The following is an 18,130-nucleotide window of genomic DNA, read 5'->3' as shown; positions in this document are numbered from 1 at the left end:
TTTTTTTTATGAAACGATCCTCCAAACATTAATAAAAAAAAAACAAAAAAAACGGTAATAACACAGTAATATATATATATATATATATATATATATATATATATATATATATATTTATTTATTGGCTTTATGTAATTATAAACTGAGCTAGAAGCAAGCTAACTGGTCACTTGTTCATTTTACCAAAAATACTTAAATACCTGTACCTATAAGTACAAAATACTGCTTTAGAAAAAATGAAAACACAACGTATTCATGCCCAGGTAGATGATGTCCGAACCGAGTAAACTAGCGATAATCACCAAGCTTAAGTAAGACTGCCAATTTGGTTTCTGGAATAAATACTTCTTTTCTTGAGAGTGTCTTCTGTCTCATTTTGTGGCATGAACTGTTTTCGTCTCATTTTTCATCATTTGTTTCCTTACTTTTTTCTCCCTGTACAACCTGACGGAGATAGTGTCGTAACAGAGGAAAGGCGGCTGCACCTTTAACGGTCCGCATCCCAACTGTTGGGCACCCCCGCTCGATTAGAATGATGATAAAGATCGGTGTTCATCAACATTATCAAGGATACGAAGAATTGTTAAAATGTTTAAAATAATTACAATGCATAAGTCTTTTGTTTTATTTAAAGGACACGTTATTCTTTTTTCCACAAATTTAAACAGTTCCAAAGTCCTAATCTAAAAAGGGTCTCGGACATTCTTCCATCAAAATACGCATCAGCTAAACAACAGAAGTAATATGTGCTCGTCAAGGTCTTTTTTAAATAAAATACCCGGTTTTGGGGGCAAATGCAAATACACTTTTCATAACCATGACAACCAGGATTTTGCATCACTTTTTCAACTGTTCCATCCACTCTAAGGACAAATTACTTTTTTTCCATTTCTTTTTTTTTTTAAAGAAGCAATGCCCAAAGTTCAGCTTTAGCTCACTCACAAAAAGTACAGTATTTGAATACAAGCACTGAAAATGTTTTTTTTTTTTTTTTTAAATCATTCCATAATATGTCCCCTTCAAAGTGAACATTTTGTCATCTCTAATTACACTCTTTCGGATGATGCGAGGCAAATTATGTTTTCCAGTTTCATTTTTTTTTGCGTGTGTGTGTTTATATGCAAACTATTTTTGTTTCATTTAAAAATGTCATTTATCTCGCTAAAGTAAATAAGTGATTTTTTTTTTTTTTTTTGCAGCAGTTCTCTTACACAACATATCTTCCCTGACAGTCAGCATGGAAATACATTTTATCATTAGATACAAAAACATCTTCGAGGTACACTTGAATAATAACACTGTAACATCTGACCATAAGGAAACGATTTAATATTCGATAAATGCGTTTTTAGGATTTCACAGTTACTCATAATGATCCTTTCGCTCCCCTCCCGTGAATCTAAACCTACTACGCTGACATAATTAAACCTCGGCATCATATTTAATGCGGTACACTTTGCACTCAGTGAGCCTGTAAATATACAACGGGGTTGAGCGGCGTTCGTGACAAACGACATGGCAGAGCACATAATTAAGGCAGAGGTCGTAGGAAACCAATTTAAAATATTTATACGGTCATTTAGATGCATCGACATTCTTTGAAAGCTGTCTTGGAGCTTCCGAGTGGGTGGCAAACGTGATCGACTGTTTGGCGAAGCCTATTTTTCGGGAGCTGTTATACAAGTGCTGCTGTGAGACGCTTCATCATGCAAGTCCGCATGTGAACGGCATCCGAAGGGGTAAAAAATTGTGGTGGGCGGTCAAGGCCTTCTCTGCTGGCCTAGCATAATCAAGAAATTGTGATCATATTCTTCACATTGGTCATATTATATCCTAGTGTTGAATTTGTAGGTTAGAGTTTTTATCCAATCAGAAGTCAGATAGCTTGTGTTGCCAGGCAGATTTCATAATAGCAGTAGCATGCACCATTCGTCCGAGGCCTTCAGATACAAACATGCGGGCGTCTGTTCTGTCTCAAGGGGGCTTTCATAGTTGATAGACAGTTGCGATAGCCAATCAGATCACGAGTTGATGACAGTGAGGCCTTCGCACCTGGCCTTACGCTGAAGGTGATGAACGGGTTTTGCGATTGGAGACTCACTTGTGAGGGGGCGGCGCTATGCGGAATCAACACACCTGAAAGTCGTAACTGGCGACCGTTCGAAAATGTAAAATATATTCTTGCTTTTTAAACTACAATGGCCGAAGGAGGGAATTTAATTGCAGATACACTTGCGAGTCGGACTTTTCAAGAGAAGCTAGGTGGTCCAACACTCGCTCAGTAGTGCGTAAGTGTGTTTCTGTATATTATTTATTCATCATAAATGATGGTAATATGAGGGGGATTTATTCAAGTTGAACTAAGTCGGACTTCACTGAAAGCTTACATGTGAAATGCACGGCTCACCACTAGCAAAAATTCAGCGTTCCCCAGCTTTATTGCGCTTTTCAAGCGATGGTTCATTATCGGTTTTACAGTAACAGTACACGGGCAAGTCCAATTTTAGAGTTTGTTGGGCAGTGACGTCTACCTGGAAGATTTGAAGTGTTATTAAGAGCAACGTGAAGCACGGTTCAGCGTCGAGTATTACAGAAACACGTTCACTTTTTTTCAATATACGTTGTTCCCACAGAGTAGTAGCAGTAAAACTACAAACAAATGTTCATTTATGCGATCTTGAAGATTTCCACCTATTGCGGGTGGATGCGTCACTCAAGTGACGGTGGAACACATCCGTCCGTGGTTCTTTCATTTTGAATTATCAGCACCCAAGCACGTGTACGTGTGTTTCACAAGGCTTCCGCCAAGCAGCGATCAGAACCTTCGCTCGCTTCCAGCCGCACCTGCCGGCTTGTTTTTCTGTTTTCCACCCAAGAGTTGTGGATGACAGTGCCCCCCGGTGAAGGGTCCACCTGAAGCAAGGAGACGACTCGCTTCTTCACCTTGGCCCGAAGGGCTCGTCGCAGCTTCTGTCGCGTGAAGGCGTAAAGCAAAGGGTGGGACACGGTGGTGCCGTACGCCAGAGCCAAAAACCACAAGCGTAGGCTGACCAGGGGGTCACGGGGGCCGATGGCCAGGATTAGCATGTTGACGACCGACAGGGGAGCCCAGCAACCGAGGAAGGTGGAGATGATGATGAGGGACATCCTGAAAACGCGTCGCTGGCGCTCTCGTCGGTCTCGGTGTCGCCGCACGGCGCGTCGTAGGGCGATGATGGCCGACACGGAGGCCTGGACGCCCATTGCGGCTGGCATATGAGTGACAGCGCCCGCGTCGGACGTGACCAGTCGGGCAGAAGAAGACAAAGCAGGGGGAGAGGCTGCTGTGGGAGTGGGCGATGAGAACGGTATTAGGGGAGGGTGACTGAGTTGTTTCGTGGCATCTGCCGTGCATTTTTCCCCTTCTGGCTTGCTGCTGCTAATCATCCGGAGCTTGGTCTTCTTTTTAGGTGATTTCTTGTGGAGCCCCGTGCAGGAGGGGCCGATGAACCTTTGGGTCTTTTTCATATGGGTGCCAATCCGGAAATTTAAAGCCCTCAGGATTCTGGAGTAGGTGAACAGCATTACTGTGACAGTGGTGAAGAAGATTGGAACCTGCAGAATGAGGTGGTAATACATCCCCGGGCCTAAGTGGTCGCCCTTCCCCCCGATGCACAACAGGGTCCGGTTACGCCACGCTGGTATCGCTGTTCCACTGATGCCATTAGAGGACAGAGACAAATGTGCCTCCTGCCCTCTGCTCGCAGTCCCCTCGCCACCGGACAGTTGATCCTCCAGGAGTGGGATGAAAAAAACAACGAGTGACGCGAGCCACACGGCCGCCAGGAGTAGCGCCGCCCGGCGCGTCGTCAGCAGCCTGTTGGCCGGACGCACCGAGATGTCGTATCGGTCCAAGCTGATGACCAGGATGTTGATGGCCGTGGCGACGCTGGCGAAGGTGACGCAGGCCTCGTGAAAGCGGCACAGCAGCGCCAGGTTGGGCCCCGGCGGCAGCAGCACCACCACCAGCGTGAGGGGCAAACACAGCAGGCACACCGCCACATCCAGCACGTGCAGGCTGACCGTCACCATGTTGCTGACCGAGTCCACTAAATTAGACTGCGAGCAGTACAGCGCCAGCACGGTCAGGTTGCTGCTGAAACCCAACACCAGCTCCAGCATGAGGAAAGCAGTGAGTGACACCTGGAACCCGAGGGAGTACGGCGTGTACCATGATGCCGGGTTACTGGACCATGCCTCACCGGCCTGCTCCTCCCTCAGGCCGGCAGGGCTAGCGGTGTAGCTGTCGGTCTCCATGGCCGCCTCAGTCCTCACATATTGTACCTGTCACCCGCTGGATGGAGTCCCATGATACACCGGGCTGGGCTTCCATCACGCAGGAACGAAAGAAAGAGCGGGAGAGGGCTGGGGACACACAAGGCAGACGCATGAGAAATGAAGTGCGCAGGGGAGAATGAAAACACATTATTCTCTTTCAGCATGTGACAACAATCACTTTCTCCACGTACACATTTATCTATCTTTCCATCCATCATGCTATATTTCCCTCATATCCAGCTATCGAGTGGCTTCTTGCGAGTACATCTGATTACCCCTAGTGCTCAGCCACAGCTTGAGACGGGCGCACGTCGCTTACCGAACGGTAGGGCGCCACGATAAGTCCTCACTAATGTGTACTGGAGCTCAGGGGAATGAACAAATTGATGGAAAGTAAGTCATCAAACCCACAGGCAATCAACTGCTCCCACGGCGGATCAATAAAAACAACAGAGTCAGCAATTTGGGCCAAATTGCTTACATCTCAACTCAAACTGTGCAAGACTGTGTAAATGATGAACGCGGCGTCTGACAAAACAAACACAATGACCAAAACGCAGAATATAGCTTGAAATAAACATCATTAATAATATCCCTCAACCAATTTCACAGCGTTTGTCCTCATTGCAATCGTGAGTGAGCTGGAGGTTATTCCAGAGGACTTCTGGGCGAGAGGCGGGGTGTAATTCACCATATTCATATTTTTGGAACAGCAGTAGTGATTTTATTTATTAGATTTTATTTTCATTTGAAATTCGCATTTCTAACTGCCACTTCCGGTTTTAGCTATGCGCTTTTATTTTGAGAGCAAATTTCCTGTTTGGTACAGTTCACACGCAAGGTAACTTCACGAAGAGTACGACGAAGAGTTTCGTATTGAGCCTCAGAAAAACAGACATTTCTTTTACTCGCACTCCCTCCGAAGAGGCTAAAGGTGTGTAAATTATGTATATAAGTATTTTGTGTTTGTAAATATTGAGTGTTGAATGTGAAATATGCGAGCTAATTGCGTGTGTTTTGAAATGCGTTTCAGCTCTTACGGTCATTAGGTTCGAATGGTTACACAAATGTTGCTCAGAAAAATAAACCACTAAATCATCAGTAAAGTCTCTTCCTTCTTCGGATGGCATGCTACACGGGTTCCAGCCTGGATTGGTCGCCAAACAGTACGAACCAATCCATTCGCACTCACGTGCACAACTGTGGACAATTTAGTCTTGGATGAGCTCCATAAATTTCATCCTATCTAAATTTCAATCCAACACTTGATTATCTCTGAAGGCAACATTTTAGACGCACTTGCTGTGTTCTATAAAAAAATAAAAAGTGTGAAGTGGAGCTAAAAATAACGGCAATCAACCTTCTTCTCGCGATGTTTAATCACAAACACAATAAGCGCATCTTTGGTGCAGCACGCACCGTACTTTTGCCCGAGGCCCGAAATTAAAACATGCCATGAGACGGATTTGATATCATACAAATCATTTATTGTTAGCACTTCTATGTTTAGAATGGCAAACTTACTGTCAGTTGTTATCTCTCTTGCTGACTGGAAGGTGCTCCTAAGGTTGACATCACAGCAGTTTCATGTGGCGTTGCTATGACAACTACGGTGAGTGAAGGAGCACTATGTGGGAAATGGAAAATCCTGGAACCAAAACAGACCAAAGAAGTCAATTAGAGTGGAAAAGAGGGGACTAATTGGGACTGCGGGTTCAATAGCGGAATCAAAACTTTAGGTCAAAAGATTTTTGTTATGCAACGGGGGAACAAATGTCCAACTTGGCGCTGCACTTTTAATTGTAATTGCCGGCACACAGAGGGCATCTGGCATCTTGTTGTTTTGTATTGACAGAAGCCAGGATAAAGAGAAGCAAAGCCACACACATTTGCTCATTACTGATTAGAAAGGCGGCTTTAGATGGAGCCTAGGGGAAATCAATAGGACGTGTTTTTAAAGAAAAATCACAGTTGTACTTCAGCATCAACTCGTGGCGGTCATTTAAGAGTCAAGTGTGGAAGCGCCGGATGAGGAAGCAGCAAATCAGGAGTGCAGACAGCAAAAACCAAAACAAGTGGCAACTCTTAAACTCGGTGTTGCTCACTTACCCTTCAGCAAACTAGTCGGGTTGCCACGGCAGCCGCGCTGCACAGGTGTCCGCAGCGGAGTTCAAGCAAATTTCAACCTCAGTTAGCGTCAAGGGTGTACTCAATGGCACGGGAGAAGTCGCAATTTGTCAACAGGAATGTGTAGTGATATTTTTCCTGATGCGGGGCCTCAAAGAATTCCACAAAAAAAAAGAAGAAAAAAAAATCACTGCTTTCTGTTGACGTGTGTTTTTTGTCTCCCTGGATACTGTAAAGAGCAGTTGTGGGAGGAAACGGAAGTCCCTAAAGATCAACAGTACACTCGTCCTGATTATTTTTAGTAATGTAAGCAAATTACCGACTTCTTGACACAAGTTTGAAAGCGGTGGGGATGTGCAAACTCCAAGTGCAATGTTCCTCATGATTGGGAAACGAAAAAAAATGGGAGGTAAGGAGGCAAAAATAGGAAAGTTAGGTGCACAAAAAAAAAAAAAAAAAGCAGAGAGTCACGAGCAGCAGCAAGTAACAAATCAATGCCGGTTTATGAAAATATTATTTTAAGGCTTCGGGAAGGCTCACGCATTTGTTTGTGAGCACGTCTCACCTGGGAACTGAACGTGAACGCTAAAAACGCCAGTCAACCAACAGCTGCAATTCATTATAGACAACGAACAGCTGAGAGAGGAAGTAGAAAAGAAGAGTGGGAGCTGGTAAACAAGGTCTCCCGGGGAACAGAGGTGGGAGCGTTTTTGTTTTGTTTTTTTTCCCCACTATGAAATCTTACATCAGTCTTACCCGCCCAGCTTGCGGTTTCACAGCCCTCACCAATTCCCAGCAGAGAGAGAGAGAGAGAGAGAGAGACTGGTTTCCAAAAGATTCATAATTGCCCAATTGGGTTACAAGTTACTAACTTAGCACTGACAAAGTTGTCGGATGAACAATGTACTAATCTCGAGTGGTACTGCAACTCAAGATCAGCAGTTCTTTAACCGAACAAAACAGATTAAAAACTGTCTTTTTTGGGGGGTATATATATATATATATATATATATATATATATATATATATATATATATAGAGAGAGAGAGAGAGAGAGAGAGAGAATTTTCAGGAGAGGGTTTTTATCCAATCAGAATTCAGCTAACTTGTGTTGCCAGGCAGATTTCATAGTACCAGTGGCACATACGCTGTCTTCGCCTTAAGAATGAACCGTGCTGGCGTCTGTGCTGCTGTGCGAGTGAACGGGTTCTTCGAGTTGAGTCTTTGTATCTGTATATTATTTCTACCTATGTGCCTACCTTGTTTAAAAAAAAAAACTTGAAAATGTAATAGAATTCCATTTTTCTCTGGTCATCTCACCAAACTGTCATTTTGACAACCTGTTAAATGCCGCTTTCCCTGCGGGAATCGCAAGATTACGATGCCTGCTGCTTCACTTCACTTTACTGCGCTTTCCATTTTGACCTATTTTGCGACATCTTGTCATCATGCATTGCACTGTCCAAAAAGGAAAGCAATTGGGTGTTGCGGAGCAGTTATATGGTCTCACACAGTCGCACTGTGGGAGTTCTCTCCCCGCTGAGGTTCTGGTTCTTGGGTCAAAGACAAAATGTGCTCATTGCTCATGTTCATTATTACATCTTATGGTTATTTTCACACTATCCATTCCGCAGTCAAAAGAAGCGGGGCCGCGCCATCGATCCGAGCAACAGAAAAGTCCGTTAATTAGCTAGTTCCTCAACCATCACCTTAAATATGTCTGAATTAGCGGCCGCATTTCATGTGGAATCAGTTCAACTGTTGAAATGTCACGTACGGCCACAGATGGGTCTCCCGTAGACGCAATTAACCTCACGCGGCATCTTTTCACGCGGAAAACTGTGGAAAAAAAGAACTCATTCATCTACAATCATTTCTCAAATGATAGTGTTCATCCCTCTTAAGTACGCCCACGTCCACACAATTCTTGCTTTAGTATTGAACAAAATAACTACTGACATGCAATGGCAGATGCGCTTGGTTTACTAAAACAATTTGCAAAGAGAACCGCAAAGCATGTCGTGACGTGGGCGGTTAAGAGTATCGTTCATGATTTTGTTTGTGAAAGAATTGACGACTTTCATTATATAGCGTCGACATCCGCAATTTACCACAAAATTGATCGCACCAATACATCTCATCATTAAAAATTCAAAACGATGACACGTTATACACTTAGTGGCGACATGAAGTACGCATGTATATCTATTGAGAAAAAAACTGTCCTTACAAAGATAACAAGCTAAATACCTACATCATATAACATAACATATTTATTACTAATTACTTTGACAATTAGGTACGTAAGACTATAAACCATTGTAATGACAAAAAGATGCCTGGAGATGGTGTCATTCTATTCCTTTGGATTCGATATCAGCACAGCTTTTGAGTAGAAGATAAAAATCAGCTCGTCACGTCCATTATGAGGGAGTGAAAGGCCGACACGTTGGAAAGCGGACAAGTTCAGGCACGTCGCACTTGCGCAGAAAATGGTGCAAATGAAGCAGCCTCGGTCAAACTCATGCGAGAAATGTGCGGCAAAGCGACATTTCATCGTCGGTCTGAACGTAGAATGAGTTGTAGATCTGTGAATAAATTATCTTGCCATCAAATGCCCTTTCTCAGAATTTTTTCATAGTTTGAAGAGTCACAAAAGCAATTCGTGCCAACGTGACTGTTCTGCTTGTCATGTTTCTTTTCACAAAAAGCTTGCACAATATGCTTTTTGGTCGTAAACCTGTGTTTTGGTTAAACCAACATATGTTCTAATGCTAATTGCTAAAGAAGTTTTTAAGTTCTTAATTTATTTTTTCTGGTGAAAGAAGCAGATCATGATGATCAGATGATGACTATGGATCTCATATCCGAACAAAATGAAAATTCTGCGGGGCATTAAAGATCAGTCAACATGCTCTCAATCACATGACAAAATGGGGAAGTCTACCTTGAAAGTGCCTGAAAATGAATAAATTAAATGGAGAATAATTAAAGTTTCTAATTAAATAGATTTGTTGGTGCTCGTCAAAACTGAGCAATATTATCTTAAACAATTTTTTTTCTTTTTTAAACGAAGCGTTTATATTGGTATTTGTCAAATGTTCATGTTACCCAAAGAAGTGCTGAGTGCAAGTCCACGTGTTTATGTTGACAACACACATACTTTGGCAGTAATTAGACTGTACCAGCAAGGCGGGCTTCTCCTGGAGGGCGCCAGAAGACTCCAGGGGAGCAACAGCTTAAGAAAAATAAATAAATAAACAGCTCAATCCTTATTTCATTTAAAACTGCAAAAGAAAAAATAGTATCCAGGAAATATGTTTGTAAACAAAGGCTGATGTTGAAATGATTTGATATCAGAAGTCGAAGGCTATCCTAGGGTTCAGCAAAACAAAAATAATATATATTTTTTTTCAAACCTCCATAACTCTTCAGAAAACACTGATACACAACCATTATATGTTCTCTACGGAGAACGGGGGCTAATGCGGAAAATAATTCCCAGGGAAAAAATATAAATCAGAAAATACCTCAAATTATCAACTAGCTGGCCTAACACAGGGGGGGTCCAAACATATATATATTTTTTTATTTTATTGTTTACCCTCACGGCCCCCTCTCTTGCTCCGCCAGTACTCTTAACATGCTGCCATTGTGCCCCAAAAAAAAAAAAAAAAAAGGGAAGCTTCAGTCACTTGACTCCGTCAAAGCACTAATTTCACGAATGCTCATCACTCGGGACGAAACAATGCACACAAATAGAAATGGCAGCATTCAAAAGACTGCGATGTGAGGGGGAGATCGACAGCACAAGAGAACGGCTGCTGCAGAAACAAGTACACGCATGTCCTCCTCAGTACGTGTGCGCGTGCATGTGTGTGCGTGTGTGTGAGTGTAAATAGGCTCCCTATTGAGATATCAAGCTGTTATTAAAGCGCTCTCTCTCCAGTCAGCACACCATGATGGAGACAATTGTCATGTCAGAGCATAACATTCGCTCACCACTGCTTGGAGTCAAGCAGCGTGTGAAAGGCACAGACACACAAACTATGTCTCTCACACACACACGCGCACACACATCGTGTTGTACCGCAACGCAGCACCCGCTGAGAGCAATTGTAGGTATAAGTCGAATAGAGTGAGGATGATGGTCTCATTCGATGCAGCTCCGGAGTACATTAGAGGCTTGCGGATGTTAAGGGTACTAGCATGAAATGTAAAACAAATAACAAGAGAATACATAATCCCCCAGTGAGGGTGACTCGCGTGTGGAAGTCCGCTTTTAAGACGCCCGCTTTTTAGTACATGCAGCTCTTCCGCGTAGAGGCGGAAGGCCATGACTTTCAAATGTGAGGAAAGCTACTCGTTCCCGTCCGCGTGATTAAAATTTTTAGGCATTTGGTTTTAGTGGATTTTCATGCACAGTTGAATCATCTTCATGATTATTTCTGAAACAAAAATGATGACAGATTTTTTTGGGATGCAATTGTGTCAGTCGCGTTCCAAAACAAAATGGCGGAAGGCAGATGTATTTATTGATTTGACGAGGTCATGTTAAATAAAACATACATGATTCATGGAACTGCATCGGCTTTGATTCTTAATGTAAATGTTCATATTTTTACTAATGCACCGAGTTACAAAAAGCTGTTTGTACTAATTGCAGCATTGGTTATTCTGAGAATGCGGTTCATGCGAAGGTAAAATTGGTACTGCGTGAAATGAGATCGAATCGAAAATCAATCAAAGTGAATCACGAATTGAAAATGGAATCGGGCCCTTTTGTATCGAATAGAATCCATCTTGGAAATTTGAATCGATACTCAACACTAGTCACTGATACCCTTATACATCCATCATTTGCGTCAAATCCGCAAGACCGCCGCACAGGATCGTGCAACGGAAACCTGCGCGGAAGGATGCCAGCATGACATGGAGAAAAACAGAGAAGAGGATGTGAATCAGGGACAAGCTCATTTGTTCTTCCTTGAAGAACATCATCCGAAATGCACACTTGAGTGCAGACTGAACAAAATATTAAAGATGAAAGAACTAAGAGCATCCATTGCAGCCATTAAATATTTGACTGTATTGGGAAACAGATCCATTATTCACGTGGACTTTCCAGGTCTTGAAAGGTGCAGCTGAAATAGTCAACCAATGAAAACTATTAACAAGCAATGTTGCTAGCTGAGATAAACGGAGTAAAAAGAGATGCACATTTTGACCGAGGGCTACTTAGTCAACTTGCAGAGAAACAAATATCGTGAATTAATATGATTGATTAGGCAGTAAAACAATTATAACGCTTTCACATACAGACAATCACATGTACATCTATTTTCATTCAGACGAGATTACTAATCAAACACGTAAAAGTCATATGTTGGGTCATTCCACAAGTGGAGGGTATTGCCGCCACGTAAACGAGGTCATGATTAACCCGACAATGTGGAAAAGAACAATCCCTCGCTTCTTCTACACGACTCATGCTGCCTTCCCCCCTGACGCTTGTATTTTCCGGTCCTTGTGATTTGCGTGAAGAAACAGACGAGGCAAAGTTTACATGTGAATAGAATGACTGAGGGCCGGATGCAGTTTTGACATGCCGACTAATGATACCGTGCGCTAAAATTGTGCGGACCCGCAGGTCATTTGACGACTGAACAAAAGACAAGAATTAGATTTAAATATGTTCATGTGAATGCTTTCTCATTTCGTTGCTGTGTATTGTATTGTACATGGCTAAATGAATTATAAATTATAAAAGTATCCGCTGAAAAACTCCAATCGCCATTTCTATTAAGTTGATTTATGTTTTGAATTTAAACCTCCCACCACTAGGGGGAGCAGTGGTAAAGCTTGACATTTTAACACAGACGTGTTTCCTGTCATATTTAATAGGTAACATCAAAATGATTTTTTACATGCGATTTTGCTTGGCACAACAGCTTGACGTGACAAATATGTGAAATATGAACTTTTTCTCTTATCCGTGGAAGTTTTTGAAAAGTACGAGCGGTACATCAATAAATACTTTTGAATGTCCAGTAGATTGATCCGAAAGTTATTTGCCTCCTACGTCGCAACGCTGTAACCAACCGTGAACGCACACATTTCTGTTTTGTCCAGCAGTAGGAGTTTTCTTAAGTGACCTCAAAGTAGGCCCACGGCAACACACAACGTGTCAATATGCACGATAAGCTTTTTTTTTTTCCGTCTTTGCTGCATGCAGCACTCCCTTGGGAGCGTGGGAGAAATCCACAAGCCGAAGCCGGTGACTGTGCCAAGACCCACTCCCACGTCTAAAATCGCCCCCAGACTCGAAATAAAGGCATCCAGCAAATCAATATTTTGTATCTTGTACAGAGCTGTGCGTGACGGAGCGCGCGCGCAAAAAAAAAAAAAACAACCATCAACCAACAAATAACGCAAACTTGATCTTTACAGCACAGCTAAATTCACCTAGTATACTCGTCATAAGTTTTAGATGACCGTTCAATGCACATGGTTAAATTATGCATAACGGACCTATTAAGTGCAAATAATGATTCAAAAGTTGCACATTCCGTGAGGAGACTTCAGGTGCACTCCTACCTTGATGCTGCGCGCTCATCTGCCATCCATGTCCGCAAGGCAAGCGCGAAGTGGAAGACTCTTGTTCGTCCGAGCACATGTTGAGTGAGCTCCAGCAGCTTCACTCGCAGCCACCGCCGAGATCTGCACGCGGCTCAGTTCCGCGGGCTGGACGCGCGTGCCGACAGCAGGCTTCAGTCTCCTGACGGATGCACGTTGCATGAGATGACACGCAAGGCGAGGAGGAGGGGCCATGGAAGACTTTCACCATCACCATCAGTCAGTCAGTGCAGCTCCCTGCAAGCTCCGATCTTTGCAAGTGTAATAAAAAGACAACTTGGTGAACCGATTTATTGCAAGTGGAAATCACCATGCAATGACAACAGCCAGTATTGGGAATTTTGTTTACAGACATGAGTTAGAAAGAGATTTCTAAATAGGATTCCACCCCCTCAAAAAAGTCATGCAAATTTCTGTTCAAGGGATTGCCTCATTTTATTAATATATACAGCTCATGATAAAATTGCTTACATTCAAGTCATATTTACTCTGTCGCCACTCCTGCTGCATACAGAGCACTAAAACCCATGAGAGGTGTATCGTGACTACACTCAGTCAAGCTTCCAGACAATTTGCCAAAAAGCCATCCAGCTTTGTGCTCTTTGGCACATTCAGTAATATTTGCTCGCAGAAGCCCTCACGGACTTTTCTCTCTTTCTCTTCAGTCAGCTGCAACTGACAGGACAGAAGCAGTGAGGGGACAATTAGGGAAGCGGGGGAAGAGACAGCTGGACCTGCTGCCAATTACGCTGACTGGACCTGGCTCCGCTTTGCCATACACAAGTTTGAGACACGAAGATAAGAAAAGGGATGGAGGGAGGGTGAATAAAAGTACTTCGTTTTATTTGTTCATCGCCAGCGGGATTAAATTTGACATCCACGAGGAATGTCGTTTCAGCAGCAAACGTAACACAAACTGTCAGACTCCATCATCAGTATCTTGCTCGACCCAACAGAAAGCTCTGCAGCTGACTGATTCGGCTCTCCCGACGCACCAACAGGCCCTCCTCGGGTCGCTCATCTGCACTCTCCTCCTCCTCCAGCAGCTGCTCCATGTACCAGGAGGAGCCCAGTAGGATGTGGCCAGTGGCCTGCATGGAGAAGACGGTCCACCGCAAAGCTTCCCTTAAAGCACGACACAAACACGCATTGGAAGAGGCAGTCGTTCAGACACACCAATTTGAGCAAATGTGCATTGCAAAGTTATGGTAGTGTTGATACCGAGTCTTTTTTTTTTTTTTTTTTTTTTTAAGTAGCAGCGAATAAGATGACAAAAATTTGAACCAATCACACAACATTGTGCTCTCCAGTGTCGAGGCACAAACAATTCAGAAATGTAATCCTCTCCCGCAAGGTCTGCGGCAGAGTAGATCACCAGCACCTCTTTGGCGATGACATAACTCCTCACGAAATTAATCTCAGAAAAATCTAGCCCATTGCGACTGTGCCGCCCACGCAGGTTCGAAGAGTAATGCGGTATACTGCATGTGATGATATTTTCCCTGAACAAAGAACTGTGCAAATGCCATTGTGCAGCTGCTGCTATCATTACTTCTGTGCAAGCAAAGAAAGAGGTAAGCGGAGGTACTTAAAACACTGATAAGGACGCATGTAATTCTAAACAAAGCGCAAAATGTAGCAGGATCTCATTCACTCACTTCAACATTTTTTTGGCCTCATAACAGCGCACTTCATAGGAAAGCGAGTAAACACCATACAGTGTTGCTTTGACATTCAAGCAACCAATGAAATCACTGGGGTTGTTCTTGTACAGGTCAAAGGACAGCTTGGCCACATCTGTCCGGTGCTGCGGCGTCCGTTTGCTGAGCTCGTCTCTGGAGGGGCTGTTCTGGAGAGAAACAGGCACGCAGGTCAAAAGGGTCGCCAACTTGACTGTTGTGTGATGGGAACAAAGGCAAGGTCACCAAAACAGATTTTCAAGAAGGTCTACAATTAAAAAGCTTTCAAGTGTAGCACACTGCGTGATGCTTCTGAATCCAACTAGGACAAAAACACCGCAAAAATATTCGTTCCCATTCACTTGAATGAAAACTGCATATTCACCACATTGGTTATTTCATCCACAGTGACATCTGAAATTAGAAATACAGTTACGGGTGGCAGGAAAACAATCCGGAGGTGTCAGTTCCTTGCTCAATGGCACACAATTAGCCGTAAGGAGGCAGGTGAGTTTTTCTACAACAACAAGTTGCCTTTTTTGAGCTACAGGACTCAAAACGAGACCATCTGGCATTTTGGCCAAGTCCTTACAGATGATCTTACTGTCACTTTTTTTCCCAAAAAGCCAGTGATGGCGCCAGTTGATCTTCAGTGCCACCTAGTGGCGCATTTGGCATCGTACCTGAGCTGGGGTCCACTTCTGTCCTTTCTCCAGCACCATGAAGACAGTGTTCTCAGGCAACGTTGTAAAGAAATCCTCCGTGTCCACACCTGTGCCATCTTCATCCAGAACCAGGCTACTGGCACACGGCACATTTAATGAGTCGCTCACCTACGCAGGGCAGAAATTGACCAATTCATTTGGAACTGTGGATACCGTATATCGACAAGAAGCAAATTCATGACTTCAGTTTCCCGGGAACGTTCACATGCAATACTGATGCTGAATAAAGTGGTCGGCAATTTTTTTGTTTTGCTTTCCTCTGTCCATACCTTGTTCATCAGGTCTTCCAACGCATCCGCCATGATGCCCTTCTTCAAACTGCGGTCGGCATTCGTCACTCGGAAAGGTTTCGGCCGAGATGCTCGTCTTGACAGAAGCTGCTGGGTCACGGACGCACTGGCTGACATGCTGGCAGTTACACACCTGATGTAGGATAACAGTGGAGGGCGAGAAATGCTGCTACCAGCGAAGAATGATGCCAGATGACCTTTTCTCTAATTTCAAACCAGGAAGTGTTCGCTTACTTGGATAAAGAAGTCTGGCTGATGAGGTTGAGAGACTTCCTAGCATAATCCATCGCTGGAGAGAGACAGCTCCACAATCTGTACGACAAAGCTGGGAATGAGCATGTGTCATCAACATAGCATATCCTGTACGGGTGTGGCTGGTGCTGGAGCTTAGCCCAGGCTGACATTGGCAAAAAAAAAATTAAAAAACGATGCTTCAAAGTTGTTTCACATGGAAAAAAATTGACGACATACAAACCATTCACTCGTCAAGCAAATTAAGGAGTAAAAAGTACACAAAAGTCTCACGACGAAAAAAGATGGAACGTCTCTTCCAAATGACTTCCCAAAAGTATCCGGCACGGTAGTCACGGCTATGTTGAACGGCCACGTTAAAGCAAAAACGTGCCCACACACGCACTCTACCTTCTCTAGACAATTGTGACTCACGCCGACAGCAGGCCGGCGAACCTTGTACTGTTAAGCAAGTCAAATGTCGTCAGTGTCATTGCACAAAACTGCATGGCCGTCCCCCTTGAATGTCCTGGATTGAAACCAAGGCAAAGTGTATAAAGTTCACCAATATTGCCTTTATACTGGCATGAATTTGGTTTCATTCAGATAACTTTAGATCGCTGTGTGTTAACACTCAAAAAAAGATTTATTTAATTGCCCCCAAACTTTTGGGGCATTAAAGATGAAAATTTGATTGATACGAGTAGATTGAAAGCAGCCATACATGACTAATGTTATGTTTCTATAATACCGCCTACAGTGGAGATTTTTTAGGTTAAAAGGTTCATGGATGCTTGTAAAACAACAGTATAGAAAAATGATAATCTGGCTGACATGTTTTTTGTGCAGCGTTGGCTTTCTCACGTTTAAAAAAAAAAAAAGATAGAAGTAATTTAGAAACCATTTTCCACGCATTGAGAAAAAAAAACTGTTCCAGAGATCAAGTGCCGTATCAAATTCATCGAGTGCGCCGGCAATTTACAAGAAACATCAACATTCTTAATACAAATGTAAAGAGATGTTAAATGGTTTTGTTAAAACCCAGATGATGTGTTCACCTTTTGATGAGTTAATATACTAATTGCACTTGTTTCCTTAATGCTGATCTAACTTTGAGGATTCATTAAACGATAACGGCTCTGTCTTCCTGCAGCCTCGAAACCCACGAGGTCGCATAACCAGATATCCGGAAGGCCAACGCAACATGGAGCTTCAAAAAGGATTTATTTAGTCTCACATTAACTTAATACACTTCACATTGCCTGAATATAGTACATTTTGATGCGTCATTCATAACACTGACAAAAGATACACTGAAAAGATGAATAACAGTAAAAATTGTGTTCCTGGAAGACTAAGGAGAAATGGCCCAAAAACATACTTTTTTTTTATTCGTTTTTGGCCAGCTCTTAAAATAAAAGCAGCCTCTTATGTCGTGCAGAGAAAAAGCACACCAACTTGGAGCGCAGTGAGCTAAAATCGAAGCCTTTTGAAAGAAAACTGTAAATGATTTGGAACATTTAGTGAGCCCAAATTGTCCTGCATTTGATTAAATAATATATAAGATATCAAATTCGTCCTCAAAAGGCCAGCCCATATATAAGTAGAATTAATAATTACCTACATTCAGTTTTAACTTAGTATTCTCACCGTTGTCAGGGTCATAAAAACGTGCGTTAAGAGATTTAGATAATGTATCATTTAAAAAAAGAAAATGCATGAGTTCAGACTTACGTGTTAGTTGTACGCTCCGGAAGTTAGCCACATACGGCGCTTAATTTAACACACCTGCCTCATGTTTCGGAGTCGGGCTGATTGCTGTAAGCACGTGACTTCCGGTCATAACCGGAATTTGTCGGTTTATTACGACAAATTTATTTATACATCATTTATACATTATATATTTACTCATCGAGACAAACCACTCTCATTAAGTAGTAATGATAATAATAATAAATTATAATGTAGATAACAAACGTCACAATGACGTCTTGCGTCATAGCGCAGGGGAGGGACGATCGAACTGCATCATTTATGCAAGGTTAGTGGCCGACTTTCAGTCACTCTTTTGTTCAATTACTGGCTAACGTCCACATTTGACACAATATTTGTTTCGTAAACAATA

At 42.9% G+C, this 18,130-nt stretch overlaps 2 protein-coding genes across 6 annotated transcripts; both read right to left on the bottom strand.

Annotated features, from left to right (window-relative positions):
* Nucleotides 1-130: 130 nt before the first annotated feature.
* On the bottom strand, nt 131-13,203 carry LOC148326913 (G protein-coupled receptor 22-like). Of its 3 annotated transcripts, none has more exons than XM_088310052.1 (3): nt 13,042-13,203; nt 5,842-5,965; nt 131-4,404 (listed from the first exon to the last, which is right to left on the bottom strand). In XM_088310052.1, exon 3 carries the CDS (start codon nt 4,294-4,296, stop codon nt 2,791-2,793), a length of 1,506 nt encoding a protein of 501 aa, XP_088166178.1. In that variant the 5' UTR covers nt 4,297-4,404; nt 5,842-5,965; nt 13,042-13,203; the 3' UTR covers nt 131-2,790. The 3 variants fall into 3 exon arrangements, with proteins under 3 accessions (XP_088166178.1, XP_088166179.1, XP_088166180.1); XM_088310053.1 differs by lacking the exon at nt 13,042-13,203 and adding an exon at nt 6,427-6,597; XM_088310054.1 differs by lacking the exon at nt 5,842-5,965.
* A 699-nt stretch (nt 13,204-13,902) lies between these two features.
* Nucleotides 13,903-17,845, bottom strand: cidec (cell death inducing DFFA like effector c). 3 transcript variants are annotated; one of them, XM_088309107.1, is made up of 6 exons: nt 17,740-17,845; nt 16,009-16,086; nt 15,754-15,907; nt 15,443-15,592; nt 14,739-14,929; nt 13,903-14,205 (listed from the first exon to the last, which is right to left on the bottom strand). In XM_088309107.1, the coding sequence occupies exons 2-6, from the start codon at nt 16,059-16,061 to the stop codon at nt 14,013-14,015; spliced, it is 741 nt and encodes a 246-aa protein (XP_088165233.1). In that variant the 5' UTR covers nt 16,062-16,086; nt 17,740-17,845; the 3' UTR covers nt 13,903-14,012. The 3 variants fall into 3 exon arrangements, with proteins under 3 accessions (XP_088165233.1, XP_088165234.1, XP_088165236.1); XM_088309108.1 differs by lacking the exon at nt 17,740-17,845 and adding an exon at nt 17,630-17,683; XM_088309110.1 differs by lacking the exon at nt 17,740-17,845 and adding an exon at nt 16,250-16,272.
* Between the last annotated feature and the right edge of the window lie 285 nt (nt 17,846-18,130).

This window comes from Idiotropiscis lumnitzeri, chromosome 11 (genome assembly GCF_059441095.1).
Source record: "Idiotropiscis lumnitzeri isolate Australia: NSW breed Sydney's pygmy pipehorse chromosome 11, RoL_Ilum_1.0, whole genome shotgun sequence".
Classification (NCBI taxonomy): domain Eukaryota; kingdom Metazoa; phylum Chordata; class Actinopteri; order Syngnathiformes; family Syngnathidae; genus Idiotropiscis; species Idiotropiscis lumnitzeri.
The sequence above is the reverse complement of the archived record's forward strand: the minus strand, read 5'-3'. Positions and strand labels throughout refer to the sequence as shown.

Coding starts and splice junctions, on each gene's coding strand:
- LOC148326913 (XM_088310052.1), bottom strand. CDS start 4,296: ATGGAGACCGACAGCTACACCGCTAGCCCTGCCGGCCTGAGGGAGGAG.
- cidec (XM_088309107.1), bottom strand. CDS start 16,061: ATGGATTATGCTAGGAAGTCTCTCAACCTCATCAGCCAGACTTCTTTA. Junction 15,593..15,753: donor TGGAAGACCTGATGAACAAG/GTATGGACAGAG, acceptor TGCCCTGCGTAG/GTGAGCGACTCATTAAATGT. Junction 14,930..15,442: donor AGAAGTGGACCCCAGCTCAG/GTACGATGCCAA, acceptor GTTTCTCTCCAG/AACAGCCCCTCCAGAGACGA.